This window comes from Nomascus leucogenys, chromosome 21, assembly GCF_006542625.1.
Source record: "Nomascus leucogenys isolate Asia chromosome 21, Asia_NLE_v1, whole genome shotgun sequence".
In the NCBI taxonomy this organism is placed as follows: domain Eukaryota; kingdom Metazoa; phylum Chordata; class Mammalia; order Primates; family Hylobatidae; genus Nomascus; species Nomascus leucogenys.
This window is the reverse complement of record NC_044401.1, coordinates 31,071,661-31,090,607: the sequence shown is the minus strand read 5'-3', so window position 1 is coordinate 31,090,607 and position 18,947 is coordinate 31,071,661. Positions and strand designations below refer to the sequence as shown.

Sequence of the window (18,947 nt, the reverse complement as noted above, 5' to 3'; positions counted from 1 at the left end):
ATATATAAAACATTTTATATGCTACCACATGAGCAGAGTAGAATTAGGTAGCGGTAACAGAGACCTGTATGGCATGGCAAAGCATAAAATATTTTTATCCGTTTCTTTACAGAAAAATGTTGCTAACCCCTGGATTATGCCATACATGATATTATAAAACTTTTGTCACTACACATTATATTACATTCAACCTTCTAGATTTCAAGGTTTCCTTAATTTCTTTAAGTAGATACAATGAAAAAATGTACCTAAAATTATTAAATTATTTGCAATGAATTGAATGTTTATGACTCCCCTCCAAATAAATTCAGATGTTGAAATCCTCACCCCCAAGGTGATGGTATAAGAAAGTGAGCCATAGAAGGTAATTAGTTATGAGGGTGGAGCCCTCGTGAATGGCATTATAGCGCTTATAAAAGAGATCCTTAAGGTTACTTTGCCCGTTTCACCATATGAGGTTACAATGAAAAGATGGGCATCTAGAAAACAGGCCCTTACCAGACATCAAATCTTTTAGAACCTTGATGTTGGATTTCCCAGCTTTCAAAACTATGACAATAGATTTCTGTTGTTTATAAGCTACACAGTGTATGATATTTTATTATAACAGCTTGAAAGCACTAAGACATAATTTCTCTACTAATGAAAATTTAATGTTTTTAGGCTGGGCACAAGTGGCTCACGCCCGTAATCTCAGAATTTTGGGAGGCCAAGGTGGGCAGATCATGAGGTCAGGAGTTTGAGACAAGCCTGGCCAACATAGTGAAACCCCGTCTCTACTAAAAATACAAACATTAGCAGGGCATGATGGCATGCACCTGTAGCCCCAGCTACTCAGGAGGCTGAGGCAGGAGAATCGCTGGAACCAGGGAGGCGGAGGTTGTGGTAAGCTAGGATCATACCATTGCACTCCAGCCTGGGCAACAGAGCGAGACTCCAAAAAAAAAAAAAAAAAAAAAAAAAAGGAAAGAGAGAAAATTTCACGTTTTTACCAACTTCTTCTCAAAATAGTTGGTTTAATGTATTTATCTCCTAATGGATGTGAAAATGACCTATATTTTAATGGTCCAGGTCACCTGGACTTTGAGAAGTTTTATGACTGTATGAAGGTTCTTCTCTTGGCTGCTCAGTAGTCACCCAATATCGATGCTGAGTTTTCAGCTAAATCACTGTTTCTGGCTGTACGTTCAGGCCAATGTGGCACAGATTATATAGAGGGACCCAACTTTCACTGTTCTCAACTGTTCTACTACCCCTTCCTAGCTTGGTCCTACTATGCAAAAACTTCCGTTCATTTAAAAGTAGTTGCAAAAGTGGCAGAGTGGCTACTACCCCTTTGCTGTCCGTCTTTAGAGGACAGTGTGGTGTGTAACCAGATCCCTCTCCCTTTAGGACCAAGGCATTTATTCTCCTGTTGCTGGCAATTCCTGATTCTCAGTTGCTTGTCTCTTTGGGAATTGCCTTCAGCTGAACAAACCCACCTGGCCCAGTATCATGTCCCCTTCCCAGAAGCAGATCACAACTTCTAACTGGTCAGTTCAGGAATGTAAAAGCCTAACCCCCTTGACCCGAGGCAGCACAATGAAACTTCTTCTGCCCAAATCTCCTATCCTCCAAAGATGTTGCCCTGAGAACATTACCCCATAAATTGTCTACAAGCAAATCTGAGTCTCAGAGTCTGTTTCCTAGAAAAATTGACCTAGAACACCCCTCTCTAACTCCTCCCAAAGAAAGAGAGATGTAATATTTGTTATTATATCTGAGTGTAGCAGAATAAAATGACTACATATGGCTCAGCCTCTTCCACTGTCTCTTTTTCGGGCCAGCATCAATGCATGATGGTGCATTGTCCTCCTGCTTGTGCCTTTTGTAGGGAAACTGCACAAGGGTTGGGCCTCAGATTACGTTTTTCAGAGACAAATCTGAGCAATCATCAGTCTCTTCACAGTAATGGAGCTCTAAGCTGTATAACAAGGAAGATGTCTATGGGAATCTTCTCTGAAGTCCAGATTTTCCCCAGAACTGCATGTCCCAGAATCCAAATTTAGCTGAAGGAAGTAGAGGTCTAATTGTGGCATTAAGTCTAATCTAGAATCTCCAATTCTGCCTGATCAATGATTATCGTAATAATTTTATCTTTATTTTAATGATTCCTTTGTTTTCTCAATTGGGTCAAAATTTATGAAACGAATCTTGATTACTGTCCTAAACCCACACTGACAAAGGGCAGCATGCCACACATGCAATAGGAAAACCTTCATCTTTCACTATTAACCATTTTAATAGTCGAATTCACCTAATTTTATCTGATTTACTTATACAAGGAGATGTTATCCCAGCAATCCCTTAGAGAGGGACACGTCTTAGTTCAAACTTCAGCTTGGACACATAACAATGCAATTTAAGCAAGTAGTTTTCTGAGTCTCAGGTTTCTTAGTCACAAATGAAACTAACAAGATCTATCTCAGATTTAGTTTAAGAACTTAAAGTAATAGTGTATGTATGTGTGTGTATATATATATATATATAAAGTACCCCAGGTAATGCCTTATATTGTGAGTAATAAATGCTCATTCATAGCTCTGTAAGTATGAAGAATTGTTATAAGTGATATCCAACTGGGTCCTCTCAAGAATTTCCAGGGAACAAAAACCCTCTTTGCTACTTCCAAAAGGTGTGAGAATGGCTTTTCATCTTGATGAGTTTATTTCAAGCTGAAATTCTGTAACCAGTCAGTGAATCAAGCTCACACCAAAGTGAATAAGTACAAAAGTAGGCTATCAAAATGAAAGCGCAATAATCACACCCATTTCCCCCCTTACTGGTAGAATTCATAGAGGGAAGAACACGCCCTTTGCCTGCTAACAGCATTGTTACCGTTGCCACGTAAGTACCACATAAAACAGAGAAGAGCCTCCTGAGACCTGCTGTCCATGAAGGCAGCTGCCAAATTGGGAATGCTAGTAAGATCTGGCCTCAGGCATCCAATGTCTCCCAAGTTGTCTTTATTCTGTTAGTATGTGGCAAAGAAAGAAGGGAAGCCTGTGCTGGCTGTGCCATCACACAAGCTTCCGCAGAGGGAGTACCAAGTCCCCTGACACTTTGTTTAGAAAAGCGGCTTGAACCCAGTCTCAATAGGAAGCTGAAATGGGTTAGATGGGGCAATGATCAACAATGGAAAGCTCAGTGGAGAAAAGTTAACCAAAATAAGAATGTTCCACTCATGTCACGGGAGAGGTAAAATAAAGCTGAGCATTTATGACTCTGGGGAATTATTTGTTGTGAACCAGCACATGATTAAGGGTTCTCCATACTGCAGAAAAGCCAACGAAGGAAAGAATTTCTTTAAGCTTTTGGAAAGAGAGTTCCCACGTGCCACAAAATGTTCTAGCAAAAGAACCTGGGACCCACTACTTTGGACTCTAGGGATGCAATGATCAATTTGTCGTTTTGGGCTCTGATGCCTGTGATTTCATGAGCTCAGAACTATGAATACTTATTAATATGACCAGTCTGGTCCAAAAATCAAGCTCAGACATTTAACACAGAACCTTCAGAACTAGTGAATTCCAGAAAGGAGATGAATGCTCTGTGAAGAAATCATTTCCTTACTATTCGTTTCTAAATCTGTTGAATATAAGTTTTATAGTAGTCTTTTAAGTCTTGTTTTATTTAAATCAGAGACAGGGAGAGAGGAGAGGAACAAAGGAGGAGGAATAAGAAAGAGAAAAGAAGGAAAGGCAAAGGAGGGTAAAGTCAGGGAACGGAGGGCAGAGGAGGGGAGAGGAGGAAGAAAATGAAGAAAAAAATCATTCTTTTAAAATACGTTCCCTAATTCTTGTTCGAAAGGCTACACTATAGACTGTATTTCAGGAAGCAGTTTTTATAAGTCATCCATAAGGCCTAACAAAAAAAGGAAGGAGAGAAAAATTACTGAAGTGTACTATTTCTGAATTCTGTTAGGCCTGACACATGGTATAACGCGCAGAGACATGGGAGATTTAAATAATGGGCTCAGTTCTTTTTAAACAGAAGGTACCAGAGATTCCATTTCAAAGGAACAGACCACTGGCCTAAGAGATGAGAGAAAAGCTCTGAGGCCTTTCTCAGGCTGTATGTCATGAGCTAGTCCTACCAGTTTCTGCAGGAATGCAGAAATTATTGCAAAATGGCTAGGTTCCATAAACATGTCGGTAAAGTTTAACTTTAGAGATAAGAAAAAATAATTTCAAAACAAATTTCCACCCTTTCTTAAATTAACTTTATCTTGTTATAGAAAGAAAGAAATCCAGCAGCTTACCTGTATCAAATCCCACGCTTGGCACTATGTCTACTGTTCCATGAAAGGCTCCAGCCCATGCTGAGGTAGCAGAGGTGACTGTAGTCGGTTCTGTCTTTGTGATGTCACACTGGGGAGCAGGAATCCTGGCCGCATGCACTGAAGGCATCAGCAGAGGCCCATAGGACGGATCCAGGGCAGAGCCAGCAGGAGGGTGGTGATGGTGGTGATGACGGTGGCGGTGGCGGTGGTGCACGTGGGCATGAGGGTGGTGGTGCCGCATGTACACGTCATGCATATGGCTGTAGGATGGGCTCACCTGAGATGTCAAAGGATAAGGCCAGGACTCAGACACAGCAGGGGGAGGGGCTGGGCCAGTCTGATGCAGGTTGTGTCCTGGCCAAGGACTGGGATCAGCCGCAGAAAAGGTGCCAGGGGGTCCGGTGACCTGGAAGTCAGGATGAACTCCCCCCAAACAAGGCGCAGGTGGGGGCTGGTAAGAGCCGGTCCAAAAGGAAGTTGGGAAACTATTCCGTTGGCTTGAGAGAGCTGAGCTGTCTGAGAAGACAGAAAATAAAAAACATTATTAACAAAAGACTCAGTTTTGGGATAGACTTGCCTTTAATTGTCCACTCTAATTGTCCAATAATATTTTACAAGCAGTCAAATCAGCATGCACTCTTACTCTCCCCAAACAGGGGTGAATTGATACCAGGCTGGCCTCTGGGCTCGTAAGCCAGTGGGTCCATGTGCAAGATCCAAAGTGTTGAATGAGCCCCCCTCCATTTGCTTTGCTTGGCTTATGCCGTCACAGTCTGTGCTAAGGTTTGCTATTTGGGGATTGAAAAATTTCATTTCCTTCTGAGTACCTTGCAGCCATCAGGCCTAAGAGGAGGTCATATCTACCCACTTCACTGGTAAAGAAAGCTTATGCCATAAATGAGGTTTATATAAGTTGGAAATGATCATTTTTTCCAACTTCTAAATGCAAATACAATTTTCACTTAAATGAAACATTTTAATTCCAAAGGTAACAATGGAAGTAAGATTACAATTACTTATACTCACTAACACTCATTTTCCACTAAGAAGAGTGTATTCCAGCCTCATTTTATTTATTTATTTATTTATTTATTTATTTATTTATTTTCTGTGGAGATCTGGGAGTCTCTAGACCAAGAATAAAAACGGTCAATATTTAATGACACTATCAAACACCCAACATTTTTCCAGGGGCTTTTCATGGATAATCTCATAGGATTTTCATTCCAGGCCTATGGGGTAATTATTGTTATTATTCCCATGATGAGAAAATCCCAGCAGAGAAGAAGCCCAAGGCTTAAGATGGCAAGAATGGGACTAGGCTTTGAAGCCAGGTGGCCTAAATGGCCAATGGCTGGTCCTCTTCGTAAAGTGCCACAAGAGGGCACAGTTGTAACTGTGAACCTCAACATCTCGAATTTGGTGACAATCCTATGGAAATGATGAGTGGAGGAAATTCAAGTAGAGGTCACGGGTTTGGGGAAGTATTTTGGGGAGAGGGAAATATCAAAGAATAGCACTTAGAGACAAATGCTAATGAAAACCATCCCCTAACTCTTCATCAGTTCAATTTCCTACTCAATCATAATGACATATTTATACGTGACCTACTATGCATCAGACACAGGCGTCAGGGATGACCAAATGGACATCATTTTTAGTCACAATCTGCAGAAGGATAGATAAGTAAAAACGGACATGTGCAAGGTGACACCGTAGGTATTCTCCCAACAGGAAGCACAGAGAGCACCGACCCAGCTCAGAGAGTGACAAGTAAGTGGAAGCTGACTGAGTTGGGGCTAGCCCTGGAAAGAGAGCTTTAGACAAATGGATCAGCACATCAGAAAAGGCCATATATTACACACACACACACACACACACACACACACACACACACACACACACGACAGCAGCAGCGTTTGAAAGACAAAAAGAGTTCTGTAGGCAGAAGGTGGCAACAGAAAAATTGAGACTATTGAAATAAGGACCAAAATGGGTGTAGACTTGCTGGCCGTGGTACTGAATGTAAATTCTATTGTGAGATGGTAGGGTCTCAATGGGCTTTGAAGGGTTTTGAACTAGGAAGTGACATAGTCAAATCCGTCTGTAGAAAGATCAGTGCCTCCACCTGTAGCCTGTTGCCTACAGTGTTGTATAACTGAACAAGCAATGGGCTGGGAGACCAAGGAGCCCGGCTTTGATCCTAGGTCTTACCCTATCTCATTTTATCACCCAATATGGACCCATTGATGTTTCCATGGTTTACTTTCTTTCTCGAAGGAAATGAAGTATTTGAATTCATTAATTCAAATTATCTACGGCTTAATACTGCTAACAGTCTGTGAAGTGCCCTATGGATTATTTTTATTTACAGAAGAAGGTATTTTCTAAAGATGTTAGTCATGCAAGTTTAAGAGAGTATTTTTATACTGAGTTCCACATAAAAGAACCTTGCTAGACCTTTCCATTGAATGAAGGGTATGAATGGAGGATATCTTAAGAAGTATTTTAAAATAAGAATATTCAAAACTCTGACGTTACCTATGTTTTCACTATAAATATCCAGGCCACAGTTTTCTTGCCTCCAGGAAAGCTTAAAAAACTTCAATCAACCACCACATATATCATTTGGTTAACATAATTAGGCTATTACTGTGGTGTTTGAACATTTCCTCTCCCCTAAAGGCTGTGGCAGCAGCACTGCAAGCTCTTCTATTCTTTCCCCTTCAGCTGGGCACCAGAGCTATGATCATGACCATTCATCCCATTCATCCTGTGGTCACACAGGTATTCACAGTCAGTTCCCTCTCTCACAACATCTCCATCGATCTCAAAACGCTTGGGGAAATCTAGGAAATGATGTTCTTCAAAAGGCAAAGAATGGAACTTCAAACTTCAAGTCTTCAAACAACCTCAGGAAACTTTTAATTGAATGACTTCATTAAAATCACAATCTATCCAAAAATACCACCTATAATCAACCTTACTGGCATTGAGGTAACTATGTTTTCTTGAATTAACAATCGTCTCTTTGCAACATATGAAAAATACTATTAATGACAAGAAGGAAAGTCATGTAAGTTGTAAGAAGAAAATTCAATTTGCCTTAGGTGATGGTCATTTGTAAAATATTTCTGTCATACCCACAATGAAAGCAATCAATGTTTAAAGCTTAAAACCCATACACAGAGTTTAGAGAGGCTCCTTATTCTGCATAGTTCATCCTTGCTACCACACATCTGCCACTTTGCTCTCACAACTCCCACCTTTGGGACCAAAGCCTTCATTCTGCTCCTAACTTCCATCTCCTGAGGGGCGAGAATCCTATTATGAAATTATTGAGCCCCAACCACAAATACGTGCCAGAGATATAGAATTCCCCTAATTAAAATCCACCATTAAGATGTCAAAAGTACAGAGTATATACCATTTCTCTGTATGCTTTTAGTCTCATTTATATGTACATGGAGCCAATCTTATTTTATAGATGCTTATGCAGTTTGAATATGCATGCGCAAATGGGAATAATGAATGATTTATCAAAAATATTATTGGTCTATTTATGAAGTACTGTACCATGATTAGTGAAGACATTATTATTGAAAATAGAAATCTATTTTTGAAAAGGCACTCCATAAAGATTGAACAAAGTTTTAAAATGCTCCAGGGAAAAATAAAATTAAAAGGAACTTAATATTTTCCCAGTCAATATGTCTCCTGAGATGAATATAAAGTTTGCAAAGATCTATGCAGCCCTTTAAAAAAAACCTGTCGCATTTACAATTGAAACAATATTGAATTGAAAATATGTTTATGAAGAAGTTTATACTTCAAAATCACTATTAGGTGTCTTGCTTGTTTAAAGAAAAAAAGTCTTGATACAAAGGAAGAGATGATGTGCTTTGTTTCATGCCTGAGAACCAGTGTGCTTATTTCATAAGTGAAAAAAATGTAAATCTTTTTCATTACATGATTCTTTGCTTATGAGTACTTAATCACAGCCACATTTGTTGGATGAAGAAAACATATGAAAAACTGCATGGGCTATTTCTATGCAATATTATGTTTCAGGTTAGTGAAGAAAATACAGTACTTTATGCTGTTAACACTATATGCTGACTTTGGATTCAATGTTACCTGATATACAGATGATGTTAACCAATATTTGGATGATGTTGACACTGACAGTCTAACACATACAAAATGCCCAACTATAATTTTGGTTCAATTTGCTTTTGGGGTTAAAAATATTACTCACACATACATAGACATAAGTTTATTTCTAGACAAAAAAGAAAATGATAATATTGATACATTGTCTAATACAATCCGCTCAAAGCAAACCTAGTAATCTCACTATCTGATTTAGACTGCAAATATATCTTAAAGACATGAAAGAGTTCAACATGGTATACCAGGTATTTCTTTCAATTTCATAATAGCTGGGATACTTTTTACACTGATTCTAAATGTCTCTTAAGAAAAACACACACACACACACACACACACTCCCCCCAAAAAAATTTTTAAAAATCTCAGAGTAAAAAATTTAAGATAAGATTCAAAATTTAAAGAATGATGCAGCTTATTAATTTTGAAAATAATGAAAACTAAATTAAAAGGAAAATGGGACAATGAAGTGTTGTAGAAACTAAGTCATCTTAAAAATTTCCAGAAAATACATTAGAATCAATATTGATTAAAACATCATTATTAAATGCTAAAAGGTAACATTTTTACATTTTTTATTAATACCAGTTAAAAAACAAAATTCTACTCAATTCTTAACCTAAAGTGTTCTTGCTGTAATTTCATTGCCATTCTCTTGTTGTTCTTCCCATAAAAATAAATGGCTGGGACAGAAGTGAAATGACATGTGTTCCAGTGTTTTCTGTCATTCAGTAATTATGCATTACCATTATGTCCAAAGATTGCCCTCTAGTTACTTTCTTCGAGAGTTGCTCAAAATGGGCCTTGTGACTCTACAATGAGAGTTTCAAGGGGTGATGTCAGAGGCCCATACTCCTTGGAGGCAGCAGGGTGAGATCAGTCACGCCTCACTTTTTTCCCCATGTCTTGGTCCTATGGACATTCTGTTCATTTCCAGTATCAGCCAGCTCATCAGACAGGCCCTCCTTTTCCTTTCTCCATTTGACTATTTAGGTTTCATATTTATCTTGAGAGCTTTTTCCCATGAGAATGAATTGCCCAAGCAGACTCTATGTATATCAATGAGCCAACAGATGATGTTCTTTGCAACTACCATATCAGTAAGATTAGCATTCTGTATGGTTTTAAGTCAGTGATCTGCACTGCTATGGCTTGACATAATTCCTGCCCTTTTCTACAGATACACACAGACTCATTTCTGTAAAGATCAGTGCATTGACATATTTGAAGCCAATGTTTAACTCTGTGCTAAATTAATCATATAGATTATTTTTAAAATCTTTATAATAACTCTAGGAGAAGGGTATCAATAAACGTATATTTGTATGGAGATAAGGGAACAATCATATTCATTAGGTTTTCTATTTTTTTTTTTTTTAGATAAGAATCTCACTCTGTCACACAGGCTGGAGTACAGTGGCACAATCTCGACTCACTGCAACCTCCACCTCCCGGGTTCAAGCGATTCTCCTGTCTCAGTCTCCTAAGCAGCTGAGATTACAGGTGGCCGCCACCATGCCTGGCTAATTTTTTGTGTTTTTAGTAGAGATGGGATTTCACAATGTTGCCCAGGCTGGTCTCGAACTCCTGACCTCAGGTGATCTGCCCGCCTTGGCCTCCCAAAGTGCTGGGATTACAGGCATGAGCCACCACGCCAGGCTAGTTAGGTTTTCTTAATGGAAAGAAATGAAATTCTTTCAACCCTATTAGAATATATAGCAGGATTAGAGGTAACTGATAAGACATTGTGCCAAGTAAAATACATATACTTCCTGTCATTGTTTGCGTTACAGCTGAAAAACACCTAAAAAAACTTTCCTAGCTTCATCAAGGAGATATACATTCAAAGTATAACCATTATTCCATTATTAGTCTCTGTCTAAAGATTTACCATGTAAATATATTCTGCAGTCAAACATGATTCAGTTAGTAAATTTGTTTGTAGCCTGGTAGCACTTCTGTGGCACTGTAATAACTTTATGCTGTAAACTAGACCCTTTAATACGTGGTCAGCAGTTCCTTTCTAAGCATCATTGCCATGGCCACTAACATTATCATTAGCCTTTACTATCTACTATTATCTAAGACTCTGTGTTTTATACCAAAAACACAAAGTTCCAGAAAACAGTGTTCCTGGATAAAGGCTCAGGGTTTGTTTTCTATGTGTCAAACGAGTGGAAACTTAAGGAAGAGAGAAAAGGCATCTGACTTTCATTTAGCAGCTTGAGTCTAGCTCTATGCTAAATTACTCATATACATTATTTAAAAATCTTTACAATAACTCTCTGAGATGGGTGTCAATGAACACATATTACAGTTGAGGAAGTTGATGTAAGAGATTTCAATTTAGTAACCCAAGATCACATTGCAACCAGAAGGTAAAGGCTGGAACATGAATCTAAAACAAATGGACTCCAAAGACTGCATTTTCCAATCCTGTCTGGCTTTGCCAATTAATATTAAATTGTCACCAACTCTCTCATTTTATGAGAATAAAAATGTGAGTCTCATTTTATTGAACCTCTTCTTTAAGACATTTTCTATATTTTTAATTATCGTTTGTGGCTCTCCTATAAATCCTACACAAGTTTTATATATTTCTCTAAATCTGACTAATTCACAGCTTAAGACAATTATGGCAAAGATCTAAGAAAAGCAAATAATACCTTTGAAATTACAGAACTTTACAGAAGAAAATATTTTTACCAATTATTTAATTTAACCCCCTTATTTTATAAATAAAAAAATTGCACCCAAAGATTTCATATAACTTATTACCAAGAAATTTTCTATTAAAGACTCTTGTTTTCTAATTCCAGATACATGGTAGGAAATTGGTTCATTTAATTCAGTCACTTAATCATTCAATGCATATCTATTTCAGATTTTCCACGTAGAAACACATTGCCATGAGCATCAGAAAAAATGAGGCACCATAAGAAGATATGGTATTTGTAAACTTAGTGGGAGAATAGGAGATGAAAATTGAAGTGCATGCTGTGTTCTCCTGGTATACTCTGATAAACTGATGTAAAAAGCTCTAAAACTGTGGGGCGCAGTGGCTCACGCCTGTAATCCCAGCACTTTGGGAGGCCGAGGCAGGTGGATCACCTGAGGTCAGGAGTTCAAGACCAGCCTGGCCAACATGGTGAAACCCCATCTCTACTAAAAAAATACAAAAATTAGCTGGGCACGGTGGAGGGCCGCTGTAATCCCAGCTACTCGGGAGGCTGAGGCAGGAGAATTGCTGGAACCAGGGAGGCGGAGGTTGCAGTGAGCCGAGATGGCACCACTGCACTCCAGCCTGGGTGAAGAGAGCGAAACTCCGTCTCAAAAAAAAAGTTCTAAAACATCTGTTCTCCACCTATCACTTTTCATTTCATTCACCTCACACCAGCATCTTTGCTTCTCATTGAATATTCTAAGCTCAGTCCATCTTCTGGGCCTTTGTACTATCTGCCCCTTCTGTGTAGCATTATTTTCCCCTAGGTAACCACGTGATGAGTATTCTTATTTCCTTCAGCTATCTGCTCAGACATAACTGTGCCACACAGGGCTTTTGTTATCACCTTATGTAAAATAACATATTTTGTAACAATTGTTTGTTTCCTGTTTCTACCCTAAAATGTCAGCTCCATGAGGGTAGAGCCTTGGGCTGTTTCAGGACTTAGCACATTGCCTAACACACAGCAGGGGGTTAATAAATGTTTGCTGAGTATGTCAATGAATAAAACAGGAGACGTATTTGAAGATCAAATTTAAGATAGTTCCAAGAAAACTTCAGTAGTAGTTATGAAAACATTGCCTTTATTAACCCTTTCTATGCTACAATTTAACATCTGCTAAAGGACCTTGTGTAATGTGTTATGCAAATTGCAGAGAAAATGCTGATGTGTTGTAGGGTTTCTGCACATTCACAACATCCCACTAAAGATTATTTTGAATATGATTCTATAGACAATCACTCTCACACCAAGAAACAATTTGGAACATTAATTCTGATTTTTCAGTTTAAATGATAGCAAGGTTGCATATGCCCATGTGCCGAAAGAAGTAGACGTTATATTTATTACTCTCCTGGGACTGATTATCTTAACAGGATTCATTATTGATATATCAAATTATTTATTAAAGCCGTCTAACTCACTAATGTTTTCCTATTTTCTTCCTCTACAAATTATTAAAATTATTCGTCACGTCCTGTTAAATAGGACATTAGTCTATTACACAAGCATCATAGGCTTCCAAGGACCAACCTCAGTTCTCTTAGTAAGCCCATAATATTTACTAATCGAATAATTAGTATGTTTCTCAATTCATTTCCATCAAGGCCTTGGATATTTTATTTGTAATCCACCTTCTCCTTTATAGTCACTGTTTAGTGTTGTTTATATTTACTAAAAAGAAAAATAAAGAAGGAAGGAAAGAAAAAAAAGGAGAGGAGAGCAGAAGAGGCAAACAGGGAGGGAAGGAAGGAGAGAGGGTGAGAAGGGAGGGAGGGAGAGAAGAAAAGAAAGGTAAAGTAGCTAAGAAAAGATCAGGCCCAGCAATTCCACGTGGCCAGTACTTCTGCAGTGGAGCAGAACCATTCCCCTGCTGCTGAGAAGGTACCACCAGTCACTGCTCACTGCTCACCTGGCCCTGCCCACACGTAGCCAGCTTTTCCTCATGATAGGAATCACCCAGAGCCCTTGTTAAAGTGTGATTCCCACACCTTCCTATGAAGATTCTTGTTCAGTAGATTTGAGATAAAGGGGTCCTGCAAACTGTCCTTAACAGGACTAAATCAATGGTTATCAAACTCTGCATTGGAGTCACGGAGAGGGCTGGTTAAAACACAGATTGCCCCACCCCAGAGTTTCTGATTCTGCGGGTCTGGGGTGGAGCCCAAGAATTTGCACTTCTAACGAGCTCCCATGTGGCACTGATGTTTCTGGTCAGGAAAATCACACCTCGAGAACCATTGTACTAGATCATTCCTATAACCAGGTGAGTTTGGAAGAAATCACCACTGTAACAAATTTCTCTGAAGCTGTCATTGGAATGACGTATTATGTTTTTCTCTAACCCTGTAATTACCCTGATTTAGATGTCACCAATAATTTTCTGTGAGTCAGAAATCAGTTTCAAACACATCTCTGTGACCTCGATATAGAAAGAAAGAAAGGAGTCCAATGTGCTGCTCTGTCTTTATCAAGGTAAAAACACTAGTTTAAACCGTGTAGATGCTGCCAAAAAATGCCTAGCTTGTATACTAGAAAGAGTTAATACAACAACAAATCAGGATAAAGAAATCTATTAAAAGAACACAGACAGCTTTCAATGTCTGTATTCCTGGGTCAGACTCCGGTCTCTGGTATGTCACCACGTAGCACCTATTGGAATGAGCAAGAGCTAATTTTTTAAAGCTGATTTAGACACGCCTATTATTTAGAGATCCAAATTGGGCCACCGGGGTTTTAGGAATGGTGCTTCGCAGCCCAGTGCAGCCACTATAAACTCAAGTCGGTTGCATCACTACTTTCCATGAGGAATTTAAGGGGTGTGACTGCATCCTTTCCAACCCTGCATTCCACATGTGACAAAACCGATCCAGCTGTTTGTCTGAAAGAAATTCCTCACTGTCCTTAAATATTAAAAAGCAAGTGGAGATCCATCCTCAGGGGCAAGTCTCCAGCTGGAACCTGGTACAGGCAGTTGCGAAACAGAGACAGTGCCCTGGAGAGCATCTGCTTTTGAATTCTTACCTCGCCACAGGGGGGTTAGCCCCATCTTGTTTTTTGAAATGGCAGATTCTGGATGGAGGGTGATGACTTGGCCCAAAGCTCTTGAGAAGTGTTCATCCACTACTGACCCAATGTCTCCCTGGAAATAAGTGAAAAGGACACAGCGAGAGTTAAGGTACTCCATCTCGGCAGGCTGGTCTTTCTCCTGCTCCTCCTCCTCCTCATCCTCCTCCTCTTGTTTGCTGGGAAGGGTGACTTCCAGAGAGTCCTGCATCTTGCTGAATACCGCTAACTTCTTCTGGGATGGAATAAACAAAACACAGTATCAAAGACAGTTTGTAGAAAAACATTCACTAGTTAAGTTTTCACTTTTTAAAAAAGGAATCTAAATATTAACATATGTTTGCAAACTGATTCTTCTTCATCTGCTTTACTCCATCTTTTTCCTCCCCAAACCAGTTGCCTCCTTCCCACACTAAAAAAATAAAATAAAAAGTCTGTGATTCTACATCTGGCAAACGAACATAAAAGCCCATTATCAAATAGTATATTTTCAAAACAAGATTTTGTTGTTGTTGTTGGTTTTATTTATTTTTTTTTTTTTTGGCTTTTTGTTTTTTCATCTAGCTAGGCCAGCAGGAGAATGACTTTTTTAAAAAAAGTTTCTCTTCCCAGTTTTGGTTTATTTTTAAAAACGTAATGTACAGCAGTATTATGGTTTAGGACAGAGAGGAATGACTGTCTGGGGGTGGAGTGGAGAAGAAAAGAACTTTTCTTAAATAAAATAAACTAAAATAAAAACAGGAATGTAGCATCTTATAAAAGGATTTGGCAGATGTGCTGAACTCATTTCTCAAAAATCAAACTAAAATGGCAAAATAAGTCTGTGTGAAGATGCATTTTGCATGGAACATATTTTTCAGATGTTCCACTTACCATCATTATCATGAGGGAAAAAGGTTTTATTATGGCTTACTGAAAATATTACAAAATACTAGTAGTGGGTTAATGTTTCAAATAAAAATGAGAAAGATTTGTTAATTAAAGATGTTTAAAAACATATTATAATTCTAATAATAATACACATTATTTCGGACATGTTTCTAAAACTTTATATTTATCATCTCATTTAATCTTTACAATTCTACAACATGGCTATTAATACTATCCATATTGTAAAGATTAAAAAGCTAAAGCACAGAAAAATTAAGTTACTTGCCAAAAGTCACAAATCATGTAAGCTGCAGAGTCAGAATGCATAAGAAAAACATACAGGTATAGACATGTGTGTGCATATATATGTTCTGGGGAATGGCAGGGAGGGGTATCTAGAGTATAGATATGTGTGGTGGGGAAAGGCAGGGAGGGATATCTAGAGTAAAAAAATTACAAAAACGTATTTTGTATTGTTTTTCTGTGTAATATGCTTACAGTTAATTGTCATTTTCTTATTCCTGCTTTTCAATATTTCCAAACATTTTTCACCGAGCACATATTCCATTTATTATCAACTTTAATGTGAATTACATATAAGAAGATAATGCTAAAGATTATGAAATGTATTATTCTAGTGACCAAATGAGCTTTCTCTGTTATCTTTATGTCTGCAAAACCTGATCCTTGATCATACCATTTTTTTTTTTTACTTTGAAAAAAACGCATGCTGGAAAATGAACGTGAATAGAAAAAGATAAATCACTCCAGAATACCCAGGAATTTTTCAAGTGTTAGCAAAATACATACCCCAGACTCTATATTTCTAATGTAATTGCTAGCTTCAATATCTATAGCTTCAAATTATAAACGCACCATTCAATAAATTGGTCCCTTTCCCCTAGCACTGAATATGTTGTTCTTGTATGAGGTGAGAACTGAAATATTCAGAAATACTATGAACTTCTAGTTATCATTTCAGGATGGCTATTTATAAATATATGTTTTGCTTTTATTTAAAATTTGTGTCAGTATGGTTATGATTTGTTGATGAATAGATAATTTATACTTTGTAAGTGAATGTGCCTTGCTGATGAATAGGTGATTGCTTTTATTTCTCATAATCTACCTCTGCACAGATTTGAACATATTTATATTTAACTTCAATAGTAAAAACACCATAGAAACATATGGTATGTGTAAAATGAGGGAATCGAACTAAATAACCTCTAAAGCTATTCCTAGTTTTAAATTCCATTATAAAATTAAATGAATATTATGATTTATTAGTCAAATCACAGTGCTGCTTCTTCGGGTGCATGCGTATTCACCTAAAACATGTACTGTTTTAACCATATGCACACACTCTCTGTTGAATATTCTGGCACATTAGAAAGCAGCTCTGTTTTTATACGAAAAAAAAACCCTAAAACCTATCTACATGGTGGCATCATTGTCCACAAGTGTTCATTCTTATCCGTGAAACTAATTTCTTTTTTCTGTTAATGTCCAGCTCAGCATCAGTTTGTGAGAGTGGGCTTTGCATATAAATGCTTTATTTGTTTAATTGTAACATTCATTCTTTAAATAGAAGATCCTGGCTATGTTAACGATCCAAATAAAGTTAACATTTTATTTTATCCTTAATTGACAGCAATTAATTCTTAGATGAAATAAAATTGGAGTTATATATATGTAAAGGATTTGAAAGCCATGAATCCTGACACAAATGTCAAATAGTATTCTTATCAATACTAGCAATCATGAAATATCAATTTTAAAATCGATATTTTAAAATCCATTAAACTATTGTATTTAAACTATAGAATTTCAATTGATTTAAGATTTCACAGTTTTCTAAATGCTTCATAATATTGTGTTACTTTTCCTACCAATTTTTCAGTGGTTGGATAGAAGTAAACTGACCTAAAAATTATATTTTTCAATATGCAATGGAAAATAGTAAGCAAAAGCTGCCCCTGCATTAAAATGCCTGTCATCAGTTTATTTTAGAAAAAGAATTCTCTCGATGTATGCATTCTTTATATTCTTTTTATTTCATATATGTAATATATGTATATTTACATAAATATGTATACTGAAATATTCCTTTTTGATACAGCAAATATATATGGTTCTTTAAAATATTTATACTGAGTCCTCTAATTAAATAAAATTTTTTGGAATGATTATATACTTTCTTTTTTCTTTTTCTCTCTCTCAATTATTTGAGCCTGTTCTTTTACTAATTAAATAAATTTGCTAGAAAACTATCAAGCAAATAAAACGAAAAAAGCTTATATCTACCAATAGGCAGGACACAAGAATGTCTACCATTGCCACTTGCAATTTTTTTTCAGATAAAGTTAGGTTAATTTTCACAGATTATAATGAACTAGTTTAAATATTTACGTTTACAACACACACAATTACACACACACTCACATACACAGACATTTATAGCCTCACAATCAACAGTACTGGTTAAAATAAGAATCTCAAAGTATCCAAATGGCCTGATAACTCACTAATGTGCCAAGGTTGAATCTGCATACTTTTTTTTAACATTAAGTGTGATCATGAAGAAAACAGAAATACAACATTTAAACAGCAATGGATTCAAATGCTGCCATTCATCCCATCTTAATTTTATTCTCCATAGACTCTGGTGCCTCCACTACTTTCTAATGTCTGTGTTCTGTTGACTGTAAATCAATTTATTGCTTTTTTTATTTTTATTTTTTGAGACGAACTTTTGCTCTTGTTGCCCAGGGTGGAGTGCAATGGCGCGATCTTGGCTCACTGCAACCTCTGCCTCCCGGGTTCAAGTGATTCACCTGCCTCAGCCTCCCTAGAAGCTGGGATTACAGGCGCCTGCCACGATGCCTAGCTAATTTTTTGTATTTTTAGTAGAGATGGGGTTTCACTATGTTGGCCAGGCTGCTCTCAAACTCCTGACCTCAGGTGATTTACCCGCCTCAGCCTCCCAAAGTGATGGGATTACAGGCGTGAGCCACTGCGCCCAGCTCTGCTTTTTTTTTTTTTTTTTTTAACTAAGTATTTTGCTCATGAGCGCTTCTGCCATATTCTGTATTCACTTGATGTTTGCTCCTTCAGTGAAACTTTCCTAGTGTTACATTCTTTCTTGAGAATAATATATAAAATTCAAAACATTCAGACTAAATATCAAATCATCAGAACCAAGATTTCCTGATCGAAGTTCACAATGTAATCTAATTGGTATTTTTCTCAAAATGCACAATCACTTCCTAAAAAATCCAGATTTCTCAGAAATATTTATGTTTTTCTTAGAAGACCCTGCAGAAATGTTAACACAAATAAAGTCATCTAAAGGGACTTTAAAGACTACAAGTTGTTGTTTTTTTAAATGCACATTTATGTCTCTTCGCCGCTACGTAGTTATGACAATTTTTCCCTCGGTAAAGTGACTCTGGAGTAAGATGAAACAATAAATGGGTTAATAGTTATAAAGTTAAAGCTAACTCACAAAGAGGTTAAAGTATCGGTGTGGAGAGTTCGCTTGGGCAGTACAGACCATATCCAACCACCACACTGCTTGCCATTAGGCACAACAGCAACAAACTTTCAGCAGGAATGTGCAGGGGAAGGGTTTGTCTGACAAGAGAAAGACTTCCATGTCAGGAGCCAAATACCACTAACTCCCCAGGGCTTAAGCCTACAAAATGCCAAATGATTACCGTGCATATGTGGAAACTTTTTTCCTAGGGAAACAAAAGTATTTTAATGAATCACTGGAGTCTTTGGATATTTAGAAA

The 18,947-nt window shown here is 37.5% G+C and overlaps 1 protein-coding gene across 1 annotated transcript in view; it reads right to left on the bottom strand.

Annotated features, from left to right (window-relative positions):
- The window catches only part of VGLL3 (vestigial like family member 3), a 47,568-nt gene that overhangs the window by 21,124 nt on the left and 7,497 nt on the right, over positions 1-18,947 (bottom strand). The window contains exons 2-3 of the mRNA XM_003255139.4: positions 14,239-14,515; positions 4,301-4,837 (exon numbers count right to left, since the gene is read on the bottom strand). Of these exons, the coding sequence (XP_003255187.1) occupies positions 4,301-4,837; positions 14,239-14,515 (814 nt within the window). The remainder of the gene's footprint in view (positions 1-4,300; positions 4,838-14,238; positions 14,516-18,947) is intronic.